Here is a 16,129-nt window from a genome sequence, read left to right as displayed (position 1 = left end):
GGAATTTAAATAAAGCTAAAGTAAAATGTGAGGAAGTTGATAATTGGAGGAAGGAAATCTGAAGTTGACAATAATCTCCAGGTGTCCTTATCGGCCACTAACGGACATCCTATCAAATCCAGCATGACGCGCGGTCCTGATTCCTCTTCAACTGATTCATAATCTGGGTGAGGGAGAACAAAACGCCCCAAAAGGAAAAAAGAAAAATCTAAAAACATAACGCTCAGGCAACTTGCTAACTCGCACTTTACAAAATTAACAGAAACAATGAGAAGATAAAAATCAAAGTTTAAGAATTCCCTTAAAAACATTCAAGCCAACTGCAAACATTTAGTTCAATGGATGTATGCGTTCAAAATCATTCCACACGAGTTTACACACAGACGTCATTCTAACAGCCATGAAAGTGATCGTTTTTCATGCTAATCAATGATTTCACCCGTGGCGTTGATGCAGATGAGTGTCGAATAAAATGTAACGATCGATTCAATTTTGATTCAGGAGGTTCACACTGCAGCTAAGGCGAGCAGGAGCCGAGAGCAGGCAGCAGGACAGGAGAGTCCACTTCAGTGGGCCCGTTACTGTGGAAGTGTCCCAAGAAGAGGTCCGAAGAAGAGTCCGCCTTCACGCTAAGACGTTCCTAGCCTCTGACCCGAGGACGAATCTCGACCCGACTATGAATGGGACGTTAATGGAGTGGGAACTGCATGTCTGTCAGCTAGCAGGGCTTTGGTTCAGTCTGTGCTCCAGAGACGGCGTGAAACTTTTCACTGCGTCGGGTGATCTGGTGAAGTCAAAGGAATGCGGCCGAGTTTCCGGCAACCCCCCCCCCCCCCCCCCCCCGGGATAGCCTGGCATCCCGTTAATGTGCATGAGTGTGAGCTCTCCCCGTCTGTTAAAGGTGCTCCAGGTAGTCGATGGCCCGCGTGATGGACTTCTGCCCCGTCGTGCCCATCGCACACTGTGTGCGGAGACAGAAGGAGAGAAACAAACAAAAACAAAGAAGCGTGAGAGAGTGCCGACGTGTACTACTGTACTTGTGAGGTCTCGAGGCGCCGACAGTGAGGATTTCTTTTGAGCGCCTGTTCAAAAGGCGATATTTATGAAACAGATGGCGCCGGTCTTCAGCTCTGACAAGATGAGCCCCTTTCAAAGCCACTACAAAACGCACATCTGGGACCGTGTAACTGTTCGGTTTATTAATGCTCGGCTTATTCCGAAATCATCCTTCATATCACTACTTGAGCTGTGCTGCTCGGATACACAAGAATCATATTGAAATGATAATGTATTGGTCACATTTTGTTTGGTAATGGCACATTACTGCCACAAAGTCTTTTAAAAGTGCCACTGGAGGCTGTACTTCAGACCGCCGAAGAAGCTATTGATACATTTAAATGGGCGACAATCACAGAGGCTTTTAGGAGATTGTTTTTTACATCCGTTTCAGACATTATGCATTCCTCAATCTCTGCGTTAATGAAATAGAAGCTTTCGTTTTCATCTACATTATAGTGTTTTCTCAGAAAGTCGCCGAATTGGAGGTGCAGAGAAAAAGAGAGCAAATACTGCAGTTCTATGTGAAACTAAAAGGAACCACCAAACATGTGCTTCTCGCTCGATGAGCACAATTTAAGGGCCTTTTGTGACTTCAATACATTTTCTCTGGAGCTAGGATGGCATCAGCGTGTTTACAAAACAAAGCTCTGATGTCAGCGTGAAGATGATCACTTCTCTTTAGGAATGAAACTGATTCAACGTGTAACTACACTGTCATCATCATGCATCATGCACTGCTGATGAAAGAAGGCTCGTCTTGTCTCGACAGCCATACTCACAGTGAGGTTCATGAAACTCAGGAACTTCTTCAGCATTTCTGTCATGATGGAGAAATCCCCTTTCGGTAGATTCTCTCTCACGGTAGTCACATTTTTCTGAGGGGGACAGAAAGGTCGGTGAGCAACGGCACGAAGAATATCTTTTGAGTCGGAAGACGTTGTGCATGCGTGTCTGATATGCTCACCTGGCTTCCCTGGCACAGGCAGCCCAGCAGCAGAGCGGTGTAAGAGGCAACGATGCTGTCCTCCATATGCTTGCCTGCATGCTGCAGAGCTGCAGCAAACACACGGGAGAAAGAACAATGATACATACATATACTTCCTCTGCATTGTAGGAGGACACCTAAGTACTGGGTTATGCTGACATTTTAAACATGCATGCTTCAGCTGAGACACTGATGCCCCTGAAATAATTACAATATTCATCATTGTGCGCTACGGTTGGGTGGCGCGCTCTCTCTCTCTCTCTCTGTACGGTGTGATAGACGCTGGGTTTTATATATTTATAAATACTTACTGTTCATTTTTACACCCTTATATTGCCTCTTTGTTTTCTTTGAATTTGGGTTCTTGTTGAATTAAACTGCAGGTGCCAGGATTTGTTTCTTCAGAGTTTGGAAAATCTAATTTTTCTTATTGCGCACCCACAGCACGGAATAACACGCAGAACAATTCAGAGCTTACATCACTTAAATCCTGAGGGCGATTTCAATTTGTTATTTAATCCTATTTGAGTTGGTTTAGTTTCCATTTTAGTTGATGAATCGGCCTTAAACTATAACTGCTTTATTTATTATCAAGTTTCATCTTTATGTTTTTTCTTGGTGCCTACCGTTTGTTGCTTTTCTACCTCAATGTATTTCCAGAGTTCAAATAAAGTTTGAATGAATACGTGTTTGACTGCTGATTAATGACCATATCGAACGGAACAGCAACAATCTGAACAGGTTTGCATTCCTCCATTTGAGAATCAACCACACAAACACTGATATGCTGTTCAGAGGCACATTCAGGTGTTGCAATTGAAGTGACGCCACTTGTGTCTGCTCAATTTTCTATAGAGCCGCTCAATAGCAGGGACATAACATGGCTGCCGGTGCTGTGACTAATGGTTTTTTCCGATGTCTTTACAGTATCAGACAATGGTGGAAGAATGCCAGCTGAGAAAGTGGAACTTCAGTCCAACATCAATAGATTAACCGCTTCAGCTCGAGTAAGTGTTTACAGTTTGAAGACTTTGTAATGCAGTTTTGTGGAAGAGAAAGGAAGCCAATTGCTCCAATCTAAATGAGTTAAAAGGGAAAAAATAAACGTAATGAAGTCGTAATCAGCACAGCAACATTAAACACATGTATCTGGATTATGCTAAAAACAGCTCGTCTCACACGCACACGGATACAAACGTCTACCTTTATTTAGATCCAACTCTTCATCCTCCTCTTTCTTCTCCTCCTCTTTCTTCTCAGTTTGGCTGTCGTTGGGTTCGGCTGCCACCCACTGGATCTCTCCCGACGTCTCCTGCCACTCGCCGCTTTGGTCCAGTGCCGGTTTGGGCGCCTCGCAGATGAGGTCGTCAGTTTTCGCCTCAGCCAGGATGGCAGCGCGCTCCCTCTCCAGGAAGAGCTGCAGTTTGGAGAGGAATAAACGGATGTGAACTCCAAACACAAACTTCTTTTAATTGGAGCCAAGCAGATATTTTAATAATTTAAAAAGGGATAGCAGTTAATCATGATAGCCATGGTATTTCTTCATGGCGAGGTCAGAAAGACACTTGGTGTACCAAAACTCCCGTGACAGTGAAAGTTAATCATTAGTTTACTCTCAAAGGTTCCTCTCAGGCTTTCACAAAACTTTGCACTAATAAGTCAGTTAGGCAAGGCGATTGGTAAAGCAATCAATTATAAAGCAGAATATTAATAAAATAAAATTTCTATCTTGAAATTGAAATCCACAAATTGGTGCGCATCGATTTACACGTGCTCATTATTTAGTGTTCTGCCAAATGTAGGAAACTTGAGCCTTTACTATTTTCCCTCATGACTGCTCATCACTAACAGTTTCTGCTCACATCCTTACTTTAAAAGGAAATCATGGAGAGAAAAACAAACTATCGCCAAGAGGAAAAAAAAACAACCCCCAAACGGATAAATGCTGAAATATGCATTAATGAGTCCTGGCACAAATCCTACCTGCACCAGAGCAGCCAGAGCACCGGAGGGCTTGGGCCTGACAGCCGCTTCTCCCTGAGTCTCAGCTGTGCTCGGCAGTGCTGCCGCCGTGTCGGACGGTGTTGGGTCAGCAGGCTGCATCAGGCTGTCTTCCAGAGAGGTGTCATCGACTATGTACTCCATGTCCACCAGACAGTGGCGGTTTCTGGAGCTGTACTCCACAAGGTTGATCAGTAGACCCAGACCCTGGTGAACACAACAAAACGCACAACTGAGACACACGTTCATACGGGGACAGACTTACACAGAGACAACACGGGTTGGAAGAAATGTTTTTTTCACAATTATGTGGCGTTTTGTTTTGCTCGAGACAATCTTACCAGTACTCGCACGTCAAAGCGCTGCTCCTGGGGGATGTAGCGGGGAACTCGGAGGATGCAATTTAGAGCAGTTACGGTCAGCTGTTCCTGCTCACCTGTCTTCGTGCTCCCCCACTCTGCAGATAAAAGCAACAACACTAAGAAACTCTGCTCATACTAGTCAATACCGTGCGAAGTACCTGAAGCCTGAGTGATACGGTCCAAGTCTGTTTGAGCACATTAACAAGAATATAGTCCAAAACTGTTTATGCAACACTTCAGACAAACAATAAGACATCATACTGAGTCATGTCCAGCTCCTAAATGCCAGAGAAAAGCAACAGAAACAGAAAAGCAAAGCGTATAACGTGGTGGATGAGAATACCATTGTCGTGGGTAAGGTTGAGCAGCACTCCTATGATGGCCCTCATGCAGTCCTCCACAGCCTTGCCCACGTTGCTGAAGCTGCAGTGGGGCAGCGCCGCCCCCGACAATGACAGAGAGCTGTTGTTCAACGCCCTGCTGTAGCGCTGAATCATATCCTCGCAGTACCGCAAAGCTCTGGTGAACACAAGGAAAACACACACTGATGAGAGGAACTGAGGAACAAAGAGATACGGCAGAGATTACGTACATTTTGAAGAAAACAAGCAAAAGGATGGCGGACTGAGGAGGACGAGATTAAGAGGATAAAAAAACCACAGATTCCCTTTATATGACAAAACACTGAATGCTATTCTGTGTTTAACAAAACAGAAAAATAAATCCAAGCTTTATCTGGTCGTTATGTTACTGTGTATTATTGCATTGACAGATAGGTAGAAAGACCTCGAACACCCCCGAGGTACAATGGTGTTACAAAAAGTAGGGCGGTAAACTGAATGAACTGTTGTTATACTAGACAGTGCCTCAGTGTGTGTTCGTGTCCAGTCAATAATAGCTTCAAGCTGTGCTCACCTGGCAGAGGACACGATGAGTTGTGAGTCTTTGTAGGCAATCAAGTAACCCTGGTTCTCTGGGTTCTGCACTGTCACCTGTTAGCAGAGGATGAAAGAGAAATTAAGTCAATAGAGGGGAAAGAAGACTGAACGGCTCCAAAATGAATCAAGAAACAGAAAAATGACGGGAGACACTTTCGCAGAGACTTTGATCAGAGAGATAGTTGATAAGAAACATATTTTAAACAGCCTTTCATGAAAAGGTAACATTAAAAGTAACCATCCACTTCACAGTACTCAAATACTCTCGAGTTTCACTCTGTGCGACTTTTGGTGAATGAGGAAACCCGACTCGCAGTACTTACACTCTCAAGTACTCTCAGACACCTCTCAGCCCCCCACAAAGACGCCACCAGGTTCTCCTTGTCGTCCTCTTGGCTCAGGTTCTCCACATACTCTTTAACTGTGGAAACACAAAATACATCAAAGTCAACAGCTGTGACACTTGATCTGGGAAAGCAAATCTTTGAACATCTGGTATAGAGACGGGCAAAGTGCCACTCTGCGTTGTACTCATCCTACCTTTGTCTACAATGTGGTCCAAGCCACCCAGGAGTCGCAGCTCTTCTTTGAACCAATCTCCTGCTCTCTTGGAGGTGAGAGAGAGTAATGTCTCCATGGCTAGGTGGCCCGTCTACAACAGATACAACATGTGAAATCTGAAATATGACACCGATCGCCCATCTTATCAAACCAGAAATCGGACACACATGAACACATTTTTTAACAATTATTTGACAATATTGTCATGGATGCCTGCCTTATAATTTGACTCTTTAATTGGCATCTCCACATCAAATGTGATCTAGCTCCCATATCAATTTGAGCCTGCTGATAATGAACATAAAGGAGCTAATGTGAACAGTAAGAAGGGCACCAAAAGATGCTTTTATTGGATCTAAGAACATCAGTGCAGTTCAACAGACTAATCTTCATGGGACTACCTGTGATTTATTCACAACAACCGCCGGTATAAATATTCCTTTAAATATAACACAATACACACAAACGGGTGCTTAGTGTTTCATAAGGAACAATAGAATAGAAACGAGCGCGGTGCATTAAAAACAAATTAGACATTTTATGCTCAATTTGACAGATTAGGTTTTTACTAAAACATCTCCAATGAAGCCATTCAAGTATTTATGAAGTTCTGCTTGTTAAAGAATCACTGAACCCAGAGAAGGTTGTTGAAGCTGAACTAAGTACATCCAAAGGCTGAAGCTTTATTATTTCAGTATTTAACCCACCGTGATGTTTTCCAGGTCGAGGTGCTTGTTGTGCACCGTCTCACACAGCTTCCGGATCTTCTCCTTGACCTTTTCCACCTCCTTGGCGGTGAGCTGCTCCTGGTCGGCTGAGCAGTCCTGGTCCATCTCCAGCAGCTTGATCATAAGTTCCAGACAGGCCCTGTCCAGATCCATGTTGAGCCGATCCCGACTCAGGATGTACATCAGCGCAGCCGTGCACAGAGCAAGGTTCTGATGGAACGAGGGAGAAAGAGGATTACAAAGTGGCGTGCAGAGGGGAGACATTGTGTTCAGCGGTTTGAGCGCCCTGGAGGAGCTGGAACAGCTCTCCACTGTCACTGCAGTGTTCTCTAAGTTAGAGGAAATTTAGCTCGGAGGGTTCCACATAGTTGTGCATGCACATGTGCAGCCAAGAAGAATTAGCACTAGAAATAATGCACACAGAGAAAATGTTGCACTTCCAGGATAACTGAAACTGTACTAAAGCGCTCGGTGCTTTGACATGAATGTAATAATTAAAAACTGAATCATGACTTTCAAATAACTGCAGGCATGTAGATACGAAACATCCACTTCATTAGCAAGTATTGCGGAGGTGTTGAACAAGATACTAACACTTTTATAAAGCTTCTCATGAACACAATGCTGTTGCTACTTATGCCCGTTAAAATCCTGATCATTAAGCAACAACGTCCACAGGACAGACGATGACAACGTGAAATTGAAGAAAGAGGTGACAGAGGAGACTTCTACTGACCGGGTGTTGAGGAGAATCACTGATCATTTTGAAGACCTGCGCCACTTTCCCTCTGGCACGCAGGTGCATCCTGAAACCAGGCATGGCGCACCGTGTGGCCAGGCTGATTATACTGAGGAAGAGGAGCAGAGGATTACTGAAATTAATGAGTCAGAATGGTGCATAACCCAGTTCCAAAACAAACCATTGTTTTGTTTTGTTCTTTTCCCCCTCTTCTCGCTGCATGTGTCAAAAAATAAATAGTGCAGCACTAAAGGAGGCCGGACTCCATGCAGCGTTCTCTGAAGTCAAGGTTGTCTCTCCTGAATGGATTTCATTCTCACAACAGGGCAGCTGTGTACTTTACCAGACTACAGAAAAACACGAGCTTTATCGCAGCACATTACCCCAAAAGAGGGTGAAAATAACAGTGAGATGCACAGAAAAAGAAAAGAGCAGAGGACTGCAAAATATAGGGACACACATGCTGCCATAAAAACTATCACAAGTGCAAAGCCTGTTGGTATGTTGCATGTAAACAAGACATTTAAAGATATATACTTTGTATGACTACCTCCTGTTGCTCTCTCTTAGAATAACTATCTTTTTTTTGTTCTATTTAATGAAGTATAAAATGTCAAGCTTTGATCAACTGAAGCAGCTGTTCATGTAATTGCTTTTATAAATAGGCCGGTCTGATGCATGAATAAATGTTAGGTGACAGGTGCTTGTACCATTCAATCAACTTAGTGAGGCATTTGGTAAAAAGAAAAGAAAAGAAGGGCGGCACCAAGTGTTTCATTCCACTTACCTAAGGCATCGCGTGTTGAGTGGCTGGCTGCTCTTCAGCCCCGTCTCCAGGTACTCAAAATCATCTGTGAACTCCTGATTCTCTCCGAACTCCACGACATCGTTGAAGTGTTTCACATGCTGCACCACCGTGTACAGCTGGTGAAAGGGGAATGGGGTTAATTACAGCGAATTGGGAAACCGCACATCTGCCCAGAATCACAAGCCACTCAAACAGGGACAGACACACCACCGCTATGAGAGGATCGCTCTCATTGTTAAAAATCCTCTTTATCGGTTAAATTACCAGAAATAGCTGACTGTGCTAATGCAACCATCATCAATAAAAGATCAGCATGTGGAGTTGGGGCCAGATCAGCAGTTGACTGTATATTTACCAGAGTCAACAGTCATGCTGTGTGTGTGTGTGTGTGTGTGTGTGTGTGTGTGTGCACAGCACGACGCAGGAGGGAGGACCCGGGTTTAAGATAGCACCAGTGTGCGGTGACAGCTTAGCTGGAGCCATTTTACCTCAGGGGGTCTGTGGCTAACAGCCTGATCTGGGGCCCAGAAGGCTCATCTGTAAATGCTGTAAAAGCTGGAGGAGATTTTTAATTAACAGCTACAGTCCTCAGTGCTACCTCCAATCCACAAAGGGTATCAAACAACCACTGAGCTTGACATGGATCCAATGTATAACCTGCATTAATGGGTAACAGAAGCTTCGCCGAGTATGAAAATAAGATTCAAATCATAGGAGCATGCAAACAAATGGATTAAAAACTGAACACAAATAAGCATTAAGCTGCGTTCCTCAGTAGACATCTAAAACCTTTGTGTGCTCCGGACTCACCTCCTTGTGTTCCTTCCTGCATTTGAGCGCGGTGACGATGTCCTGGTTGAGTCGCGTGGGGAGGGTCTCTGACTTGATGACTTTGGGCGGCGGTGGAGGGGCTTTGAACAAGCCGTCATCTTTATGAGAGTTGCTGTCCTTGCTGCTGCTCGATAAAACGGCCTGAGGAAGAGAAGAGGCGGCGAAATGGGGCTCAAACCAAAGGAACAAAATCTGTTTAACGACATAACCCGCGATGTACCACAGCCGAATAGTCGGGTAAACACACACAAGTCTTTAAGGGGTGTTGTTAACATATGTCAGATGAGTTAAAAATTGCTTTTAAATCCTATCTCCTAATGGCCTGTCTCTGAACAAACATTTATTTCCATCGGGGGGAATTCAACATAGAATATACAAATAAACCCAGATTCAACCGTGTGAAAAGAAAGACTAATTTGAGCAATTAAACAAAACTGTTGACTACTAAGAGACCAATAAACTATATCCTGTGTGGACAGCAGGGAATGGGAACTTCTGGATACAAATAATACTAGTTGTGAGCATTCGCTCACACCCTGTAATATTGTTTGCCTGCTTTGTGCACAAGATGAATGCATACATTAGACCTTTAAACACACATTAATTGTGCTTAAATAAAACGCAATAAAGCAAAACTCAACATCAAAAACCAATCGGGGAGCGGCATCTTACCGGAGCGGTTTGAGCTCGTGAAAGTGGAGGCACCGGTTTCTCTTCAGGCTCCGGTTGGTTCCAGTGGCGAGCATTGTACACAGCTTTAGCAGGGGACTGGAACCAAGAAAGGATTCAAGAACTGGTTAGTTATCTGAACAGAGACAAAGCGTAACACCTGATTTATTCATTCACTGATGGACAACAGTCATCACAACTTCCAGCAAACATTCCAGGACAGAGCTCAAGTCATTATTGTGAATTAGCACAACTGCACACACAAATATTGCATCCTGCAAGCATGATAATAGACCGAGACAACAGCAGCCTCAATGTAGCGCACAACAGTCCCAAAGCAGCACAAAATATTTCCTGAAAATGACACGAGTGCGACTCAATTATATATCGCAAAGACAGTGTGGGGGGTTCTGTCGATGATGTGGAATCAGTAAAAAACACAGAAGTAGGAAGACAGACCACAAATAACCCGAAGCCACTGCAAAACATGATCTAGATAAGCAGAGCATATACGGCCAGTACACACAAATCAAAGCAGAGTTCAGACAAATATGAGCCCGACCAAGAAGTAATATTCAAACCCCAGCATAGGGGTCAACGCTGCTGAACACACATTTAACCCATTCATATGAGACTGTAGTTCTAGCACACATTATAGCTGAATAAAAATTAAAAATCCATAACATTGAACGACTACAAAACTACAAAATTTTACTTGAAGTTTAGCTTCATTCTAGACCCCTTGCTCAATTTTCCTCTGGCACTCTCCTCTCTCCCACTATCTCCATCTATTTTTAGACACGCTAGCCATTATTGTTATGTGAATGTCATTTAAATATGAATAACATTAAAGGAAGGCCTGTTTAAAGCCAAGCAGTCCCAGAGCTGAGATCAACTCTGGCCAGGAGGCAGGTTAGATGACAAAATTACTTTTTAGTAAGGCAGAGAAAGACGAATGTTTCTAGCATGCTCACAAACCTTTTTGGGTCCGCTGAAGATCTTTTTGAATCCACTACTAGTGTCCTTGGATTTGTCACCTGACTTTCCCGAGCGTCCTCTCTGCCCCTCAGCACCGCCAAGATTGGAGTCATCAGCGAAGTCAAGTGTATCTGTCGGATAAACCAGATTATTGATGGTGGGAGACAAGCATCGGTGTGTGAATGGACTGGTATGGTTTACAAGGCTACAAATACCTTGATCACAATATCACCCAAACTGCACATACGTTAATGAAGAGCAACTAGATAACCATGTGTCTATACATTAAGGATCCGCTCACCTGTATTGCTGCTGGCCTGGCTGTCCTGAGAGTCACTGGTGTGAGGGCTGTCCACACCGGAGCTCAGAGCAGCTAAGGCTGCAGCCGCCTTCTTGGCCTTCTTCTCTTTGGCCTGGGAGCTCTCCTCATCGCTGTCACTCTCGCTCAGGTCGTCGAAGCCAAAGTACTTGATCTTGTAGTTACTCATGCCCGCCATGCCCCCTTCTGGACCCTCCTCGCCCCCATGGTCCTCCTTGTCCTCAAAGCCAAAAAACGCTAGCTTGGTCTCAGTCTTGGTCTTCTTGGTCTTTGTCTGGGTGGGTCTGAACCTGGGAAGATACAGGGAGCGGATGCATTTCTTGTTTGTTTGTATCATTGTTATTTATTGGCTGAGACTGGGAGAGAAAGAGGGGGACGGTGGAGCAGGACAAGCAAAACAAAAAGCAGCCATTGAAGCTAAATAAATAATAAGAAAACAGAGTAGAGTCCAAACTTTTGCACAACTCAATGAATACAAAACAAGTCAGACAACTATTCTCAGTGAAGGCAACACAATGAGACTGTTTAGAAACCACTGAAATATGATGCATTATAGAACTATAACAGACCACACATACACTAATGGCAGTAACGCCAAAGAGCCGACCTCGACAGTCAACGTGAAAACTATAAATTCATCACTATAGTTTACCAATATGATCAGCCTGCTATGCTTCATCCAATCTGAAAATATATCCAGCACAGATCTGCATTTAATTTCAAACTATCACAAGACAACGACAAACTGTGGCAGCGAGTAACACTTCCATGTACATGACATGCCTTATGAATAAAAGCCTTGCAGCAGAGTCTATACTACTTGAATACCACTTCAACTTCACTCAGTCACTGCCAAGAATGTATGACAATGAAATGCTTGATAACATTTCCTTTCAAACATCAATATTAAGGCCTATACTGCTCCTCAAGACCTGAACAAATTATATTTTATAACATTCAATCCTAATGGTGGATCCAGGGAAGTTGAAGACAGGATGATCAAAGCCACACTGTTATTGTGTGTGTGTGTGTGTGTGTGTGTGTGTGTGTGTTAGAAAATGCAGGCGATAATATTACTCCGTATCACCCATTCCCACAATTAAGATTGCTAGATCACCATCTTTGATGAAAGGATTTTTTAAACTCTTAAAGTAATGTTCTTCACAACGCAGGCTGTTGAGTTGCACAGAAATTGAAATGACTTACCTGGTAGATTTGGATGCGGGAGCTTCCGACTTCTTCTTCATCTGGCTTGCTTCTCCGAGGTCACCAGGGATAACTGGGGTGACGAGTTCGTCAATGCTCCGCTCAATCGAGTCCTGGATGGTGACGTTGCACACGGAGAGACAGGAAGGGTGCAGAACCGTGTAGTCCCGTACCCTCCCGCCTCCCCTGCCCGTGGGCTTGGCTGCTGGTTTCGCATTGGCAGCTGGTTTAGCATTGGCAGCGGTACTACTTGCGCTTGCAGAAAGGGCACTGTTGGGTTTATCGTGGGCACTCGCTGTTTCAGTGGGCTTGTTGCTTTTTTCGGCAGGTCCAAAGGATGCTTTCTTAGACTGGTTGGGTCGCAGGTATTTCTTGCAGTTTGAGGCCCTTAGGGTGAATGGAGAAGGGGGAAGGCTGTCCACTGCCTCTTTGGGAGGCTCCAACTCTGCACTTTTCTTATTTTCCGATGGCAATTCATCATAAGAGGAAGAGGTCTGGAAGTCTCTGCTGCCGCCTGGTGCATCAATGGACAGTTTAAGGGAGGTGACTATGTTAGGAGCAGAGGAGATTGGCCTCTGGGGCACTGAGAAGTTATGTTCACCAGAGGGGACTGTGTTTGACAAGGAGGCCTTGCATGCAGGTTTTTGGTTATCTGATGTACTTTTGTACCTGGGCTGGTTATTTTTAACAGCACTCTCTTCAGATGTTTGCTTGGCTGTGAATGGAGAGAAAGAATGAGAGATGGTTACATGAAACAGCTGCCACAACATTGCTTGCAGACTATCAATTAAATAAACTAATGGAGATGAAAAACAAAATGTCAGTACACAAATCACTGGCAAGACTATCAAGGGTGTTGTTTGGTATGTTGATGGATTGATGACTTACTTGTGAACTTGGCTGTTGAGTTTGCAGAGCCCTGTGCAGAAGTAACAACAGTGGCTGTCCCACCGCTCTGCACTGCAGTGGTCTTAGTCGATGCCCCTTCATTGACTCCCGCCTGGGACACACTGTGAGGAGTCTTGGACTCATCATCACTGTCGAACCCAAATGGGTCTTCGTCACTGTCGCAGTCATCAAGCCTTGGCCTTTTAGAAAGCTCAGAAACTTCCGGTTTTAAAGTAGGCCTTTTGGCCCCCAACTGAGCCTTGTAGGTGGTCTCCCCCCATTTGGTGGTCAGCGTGGGCTTTTTATTGGAGAAGACTTCGTCAAATTTAGAGTTAGCCTCCCCTCCCTTGCGGTTGTATGTTTTACCGAATCTGGATGTCATGTTGGTTGCTTTATGTTACATATTCCCTGTAAACAGAAGACAGAGATGATTCAACATTTTAAATATCACTCAAAAGCGTCAAGTAAACGGTGCAAACGTCAGGCAGCGCACAGCTCGACCAATGTGTGTCTGACTGGTTAAGTAAATGTTAAATATCACGCTCGACACGCGGCGTTGGACCACGTTTTAAAACATGCAATCATCCACCATCACACTGGCATGGTTGGATTCATTAACTTGGCGTATGCTCGAAAGTTATGTATAAACTATCGGTTGACAGCACACCAAGTTCGCATGGCTAAGTTAGCCAGCTAGCTCGAGCAGCATAGCTTGCAAATAACATTACCGTTCGTCTGCAATACGAGAATGAGCTCGAGCGACTTGGATGAACTTTAGTAAAACTTTGAGTCAATTACATGAACTAGCGTCACACTGACAGGACAGTTAATTTAACTACATATGTTACCCCTAGCTCGGCCCGCTCCTGCTTGTAAAGTTACTATAAAGTTAGCCGTTAGCTTCACCACTGCTAAACTATGCTAACGTTAGTCCCCTGTTTACACTTCACACTTGACTGCATCAAATGTGGGAAATGTTGTGTTTTGAATATGATTAAGTAATTAAAAGCATACATTTTAATGCAGAGATTGAAGTTAAAAAATCGTGGCGAGTACAAAAGAATAGCAGCACACACTGTTACCTTCCAACTCCGACGACTAGCTTAACGTCCGCTTGTTTGTTAGCCAGCCGGCTAGGCCTGATCTCCACTCGCTCACAGATCAAGCGGGTAAAGTCCGTTTAAACAACACTAAAAACACAACTCCAACCGCAATATGTACCAAGAGTAATGCTCGTTATCAAAGAAAAGCGACCAAAACACACTCGTATCTAGTATAGCCTAAATATAGTGGATAATCCGGACTTTTTGCATCATGTAGTGCTACTGACGGCCATTAAAATATCCCCTCCCTCCTCGATCCCTGGCAAGACCCGAAAAGTAGTACGCCGCAAGAAGGGCGATAGCCAATCAGCGGAGGGGAGGTTGTCCTGTGCTTCGCGACTCTGTCAACAAACGTGCTTTTGATTGGTTAACAACTAAAACCATAACAAACGATAGGGGACGCTGGAGGTCCACTTTAGTTGATGTTTTAAACTTAAAGACGTGCCTGAAATGAGCATTTCTCTCAAACTCTTTTGTTTTTAAAATACGTAGTGTATTTCAGAGTGGACTATGTTGTTACTTACTGGAACAACTTTGAAAAAGACCTGAATTGGAAAATATAGGAATTTTATCCTATGAGGAAATATTGACAGAGTCATTGTCATCACTATTGTCACCATTAACAATTTGGATTATTGATTATTGACTATATATTGTAAAAAATATATACGTATATGTATGTATATAGTCGCTAGATAAGCAATAAGATAAGTCACAGATAAGCAACCCCAAATAACAAATCATTTGTATTTTAAAAGGTTCAATTCACTCAAATTTCCAGTTTTCAGAGGTGCATGGCTGTACCACTAGAGAAATATGTTTGTTTTATTGTTGTCGTTTTTTCTGTCATTTGAGTGAATAAACCCGTTAAACCACTAATGGACATGAGCAGCATTTAGGGGTCGAATTGGTCTGCCAAGGGGGGAAAAATATGTTGTTAAGTTACTTTAGTTATTTCATGCTCATGCCAATTTAATTGCATCATTAGGGGTTTAAGTAAGTAAAAAATGTATTAAAAAATGAAGTGTACTTCTTTAATAAAGTCCCTACATGTGGTCACAACACAGTATAATAACGTATCTTATACAATCAATAGAAAACAATTCTTTACAGGGAAGTCGGATCATTGCGTGTTCACTTCACTACACCTGCAGCATGCTGAAAAACAGAAGACATACAGATCACCAACACTGGCACTTGTCTGGGGCGCAGATGGTGTCCAATGAATGAATAGTGGGTTAGAAACAGCCCGGGTCTGCAGGGCAAATTGGTCCCAACTGTAACTCTGAAGCATTACTCAGCCCAGACAGACATCACAACATCTCCTTCAAAGCATGAAAGTCTTTTAAAGATGCGGCATGGGGTCAGCTCTGAAATGGCTGGTCTCAGCTCAGAAACAGAGGGATAGCCTACTAATTTCTCAAGGGAGGCATTTGAAAGGTATTTTTCATTTTATTTAGCCATCTGACCCAAAGTAAATAAAATAACTCTTACTGCAATGGGGTCACAGCTGTTCTCCTGTAATGCATGATGTTAAGTGACAAATCCATGAACACATTTCTTAGTTTTTCATATGAGTCCTGTCTTACATCACAATTAACTAAATGATCAAATCTTCAGGTTCCATCATCGTTATGCAACATTTGGATAAAGAGTATAAAATCACCCTCCATATTCAATCAGTGTTAAACATACAGATTTTCTTTTTTTTTGGCTTCTGAGAGACTGTCACTCCACATCAAGGCTCAGAGGTGGTGAGGTAATAGAGGCCATAAACAGCCATGCCCCGGGTGACCGATGGTTTTGAGCTAGTCCTGGCAGTTTGGCAGTTCTTTCAACAAACAAACTTTACAGCTACGTCCAAACCATTTTGTAATCTCTCTGAATGTGTTGCAGTCTTGGAATAAATGAGTCAGGCATCTGTGCTATTGCCAAGTGAAATAAAAACATAGAA

The 16,129-nt window shown here is 43.5% G+C and overlaps 1 protein-coding gene across 1 annotated transcript; it reads right to left on the bottom strand.

Moving 5' to 3' along the window:
• Positions 1 to 271: 271 nt before the first annotated feature.
• wapla (WAPL cohesin release factor a) lies at positions 272 to 14,392 on the bottom strand. Its single transcript, XM_079280443.1, has 20 exons — positions 14,155 to 14,392; positions 13,073 to 13,480; positions 12,185 to 12,899; positions 10,961 to 11,268; positions 10,660 to 10,790; positions 9,685 to 9,780; positions 8,992 to 9,153; positions 8,161 to 8,297; positions 7,371 to 7,482; positions 6,614 to 6,844; positions 5,886 to 5,997; positions 5,669 to 5,766; positions 5,323 to 5,399; positions 4,751 to 4,926; positions 4,387 to 4,502; positions 4,028 to 4,252; positions 3,248 to 3,461; positions 2,024 to 2,112; positions 1,839 to 1,934; positions 272 to 961 (listed from the first exon to the last, which is right to left on the bottom strand). Exons 2-20 carry the CDS (start codon positions 13,452 to 13,454, stop codon positions 896 to 898), a joined length of 3,543 nt encoding a protein of 1,180 aa, XP_079136569.1. The 5' UTR covers positions 13,455 to 13,480; positions 14,155 to 14,392; the 3' UTR covers positions 272 to 895.
• Positions 14,393 to 16,129: the final 1,737 nt, after the last annotated feature.

This window comes from Melanostigma gelatinosum (genome assembly GCF_949748355.1).
Source record: "Melanostigma gelatinosum genome assembly, chromosome: 12".
Lineage (NCBI taxonomy): Eukaryota > Metazoa > Chordata > Actinopteri > Perciformes > Zoarcidae > Melanostigma > Melanostigma gelatinosum.
Note: the sequence above shows the minus strand (reverse complement) of the source record. Positions and strands in the feature narration are given on the sequence as shown.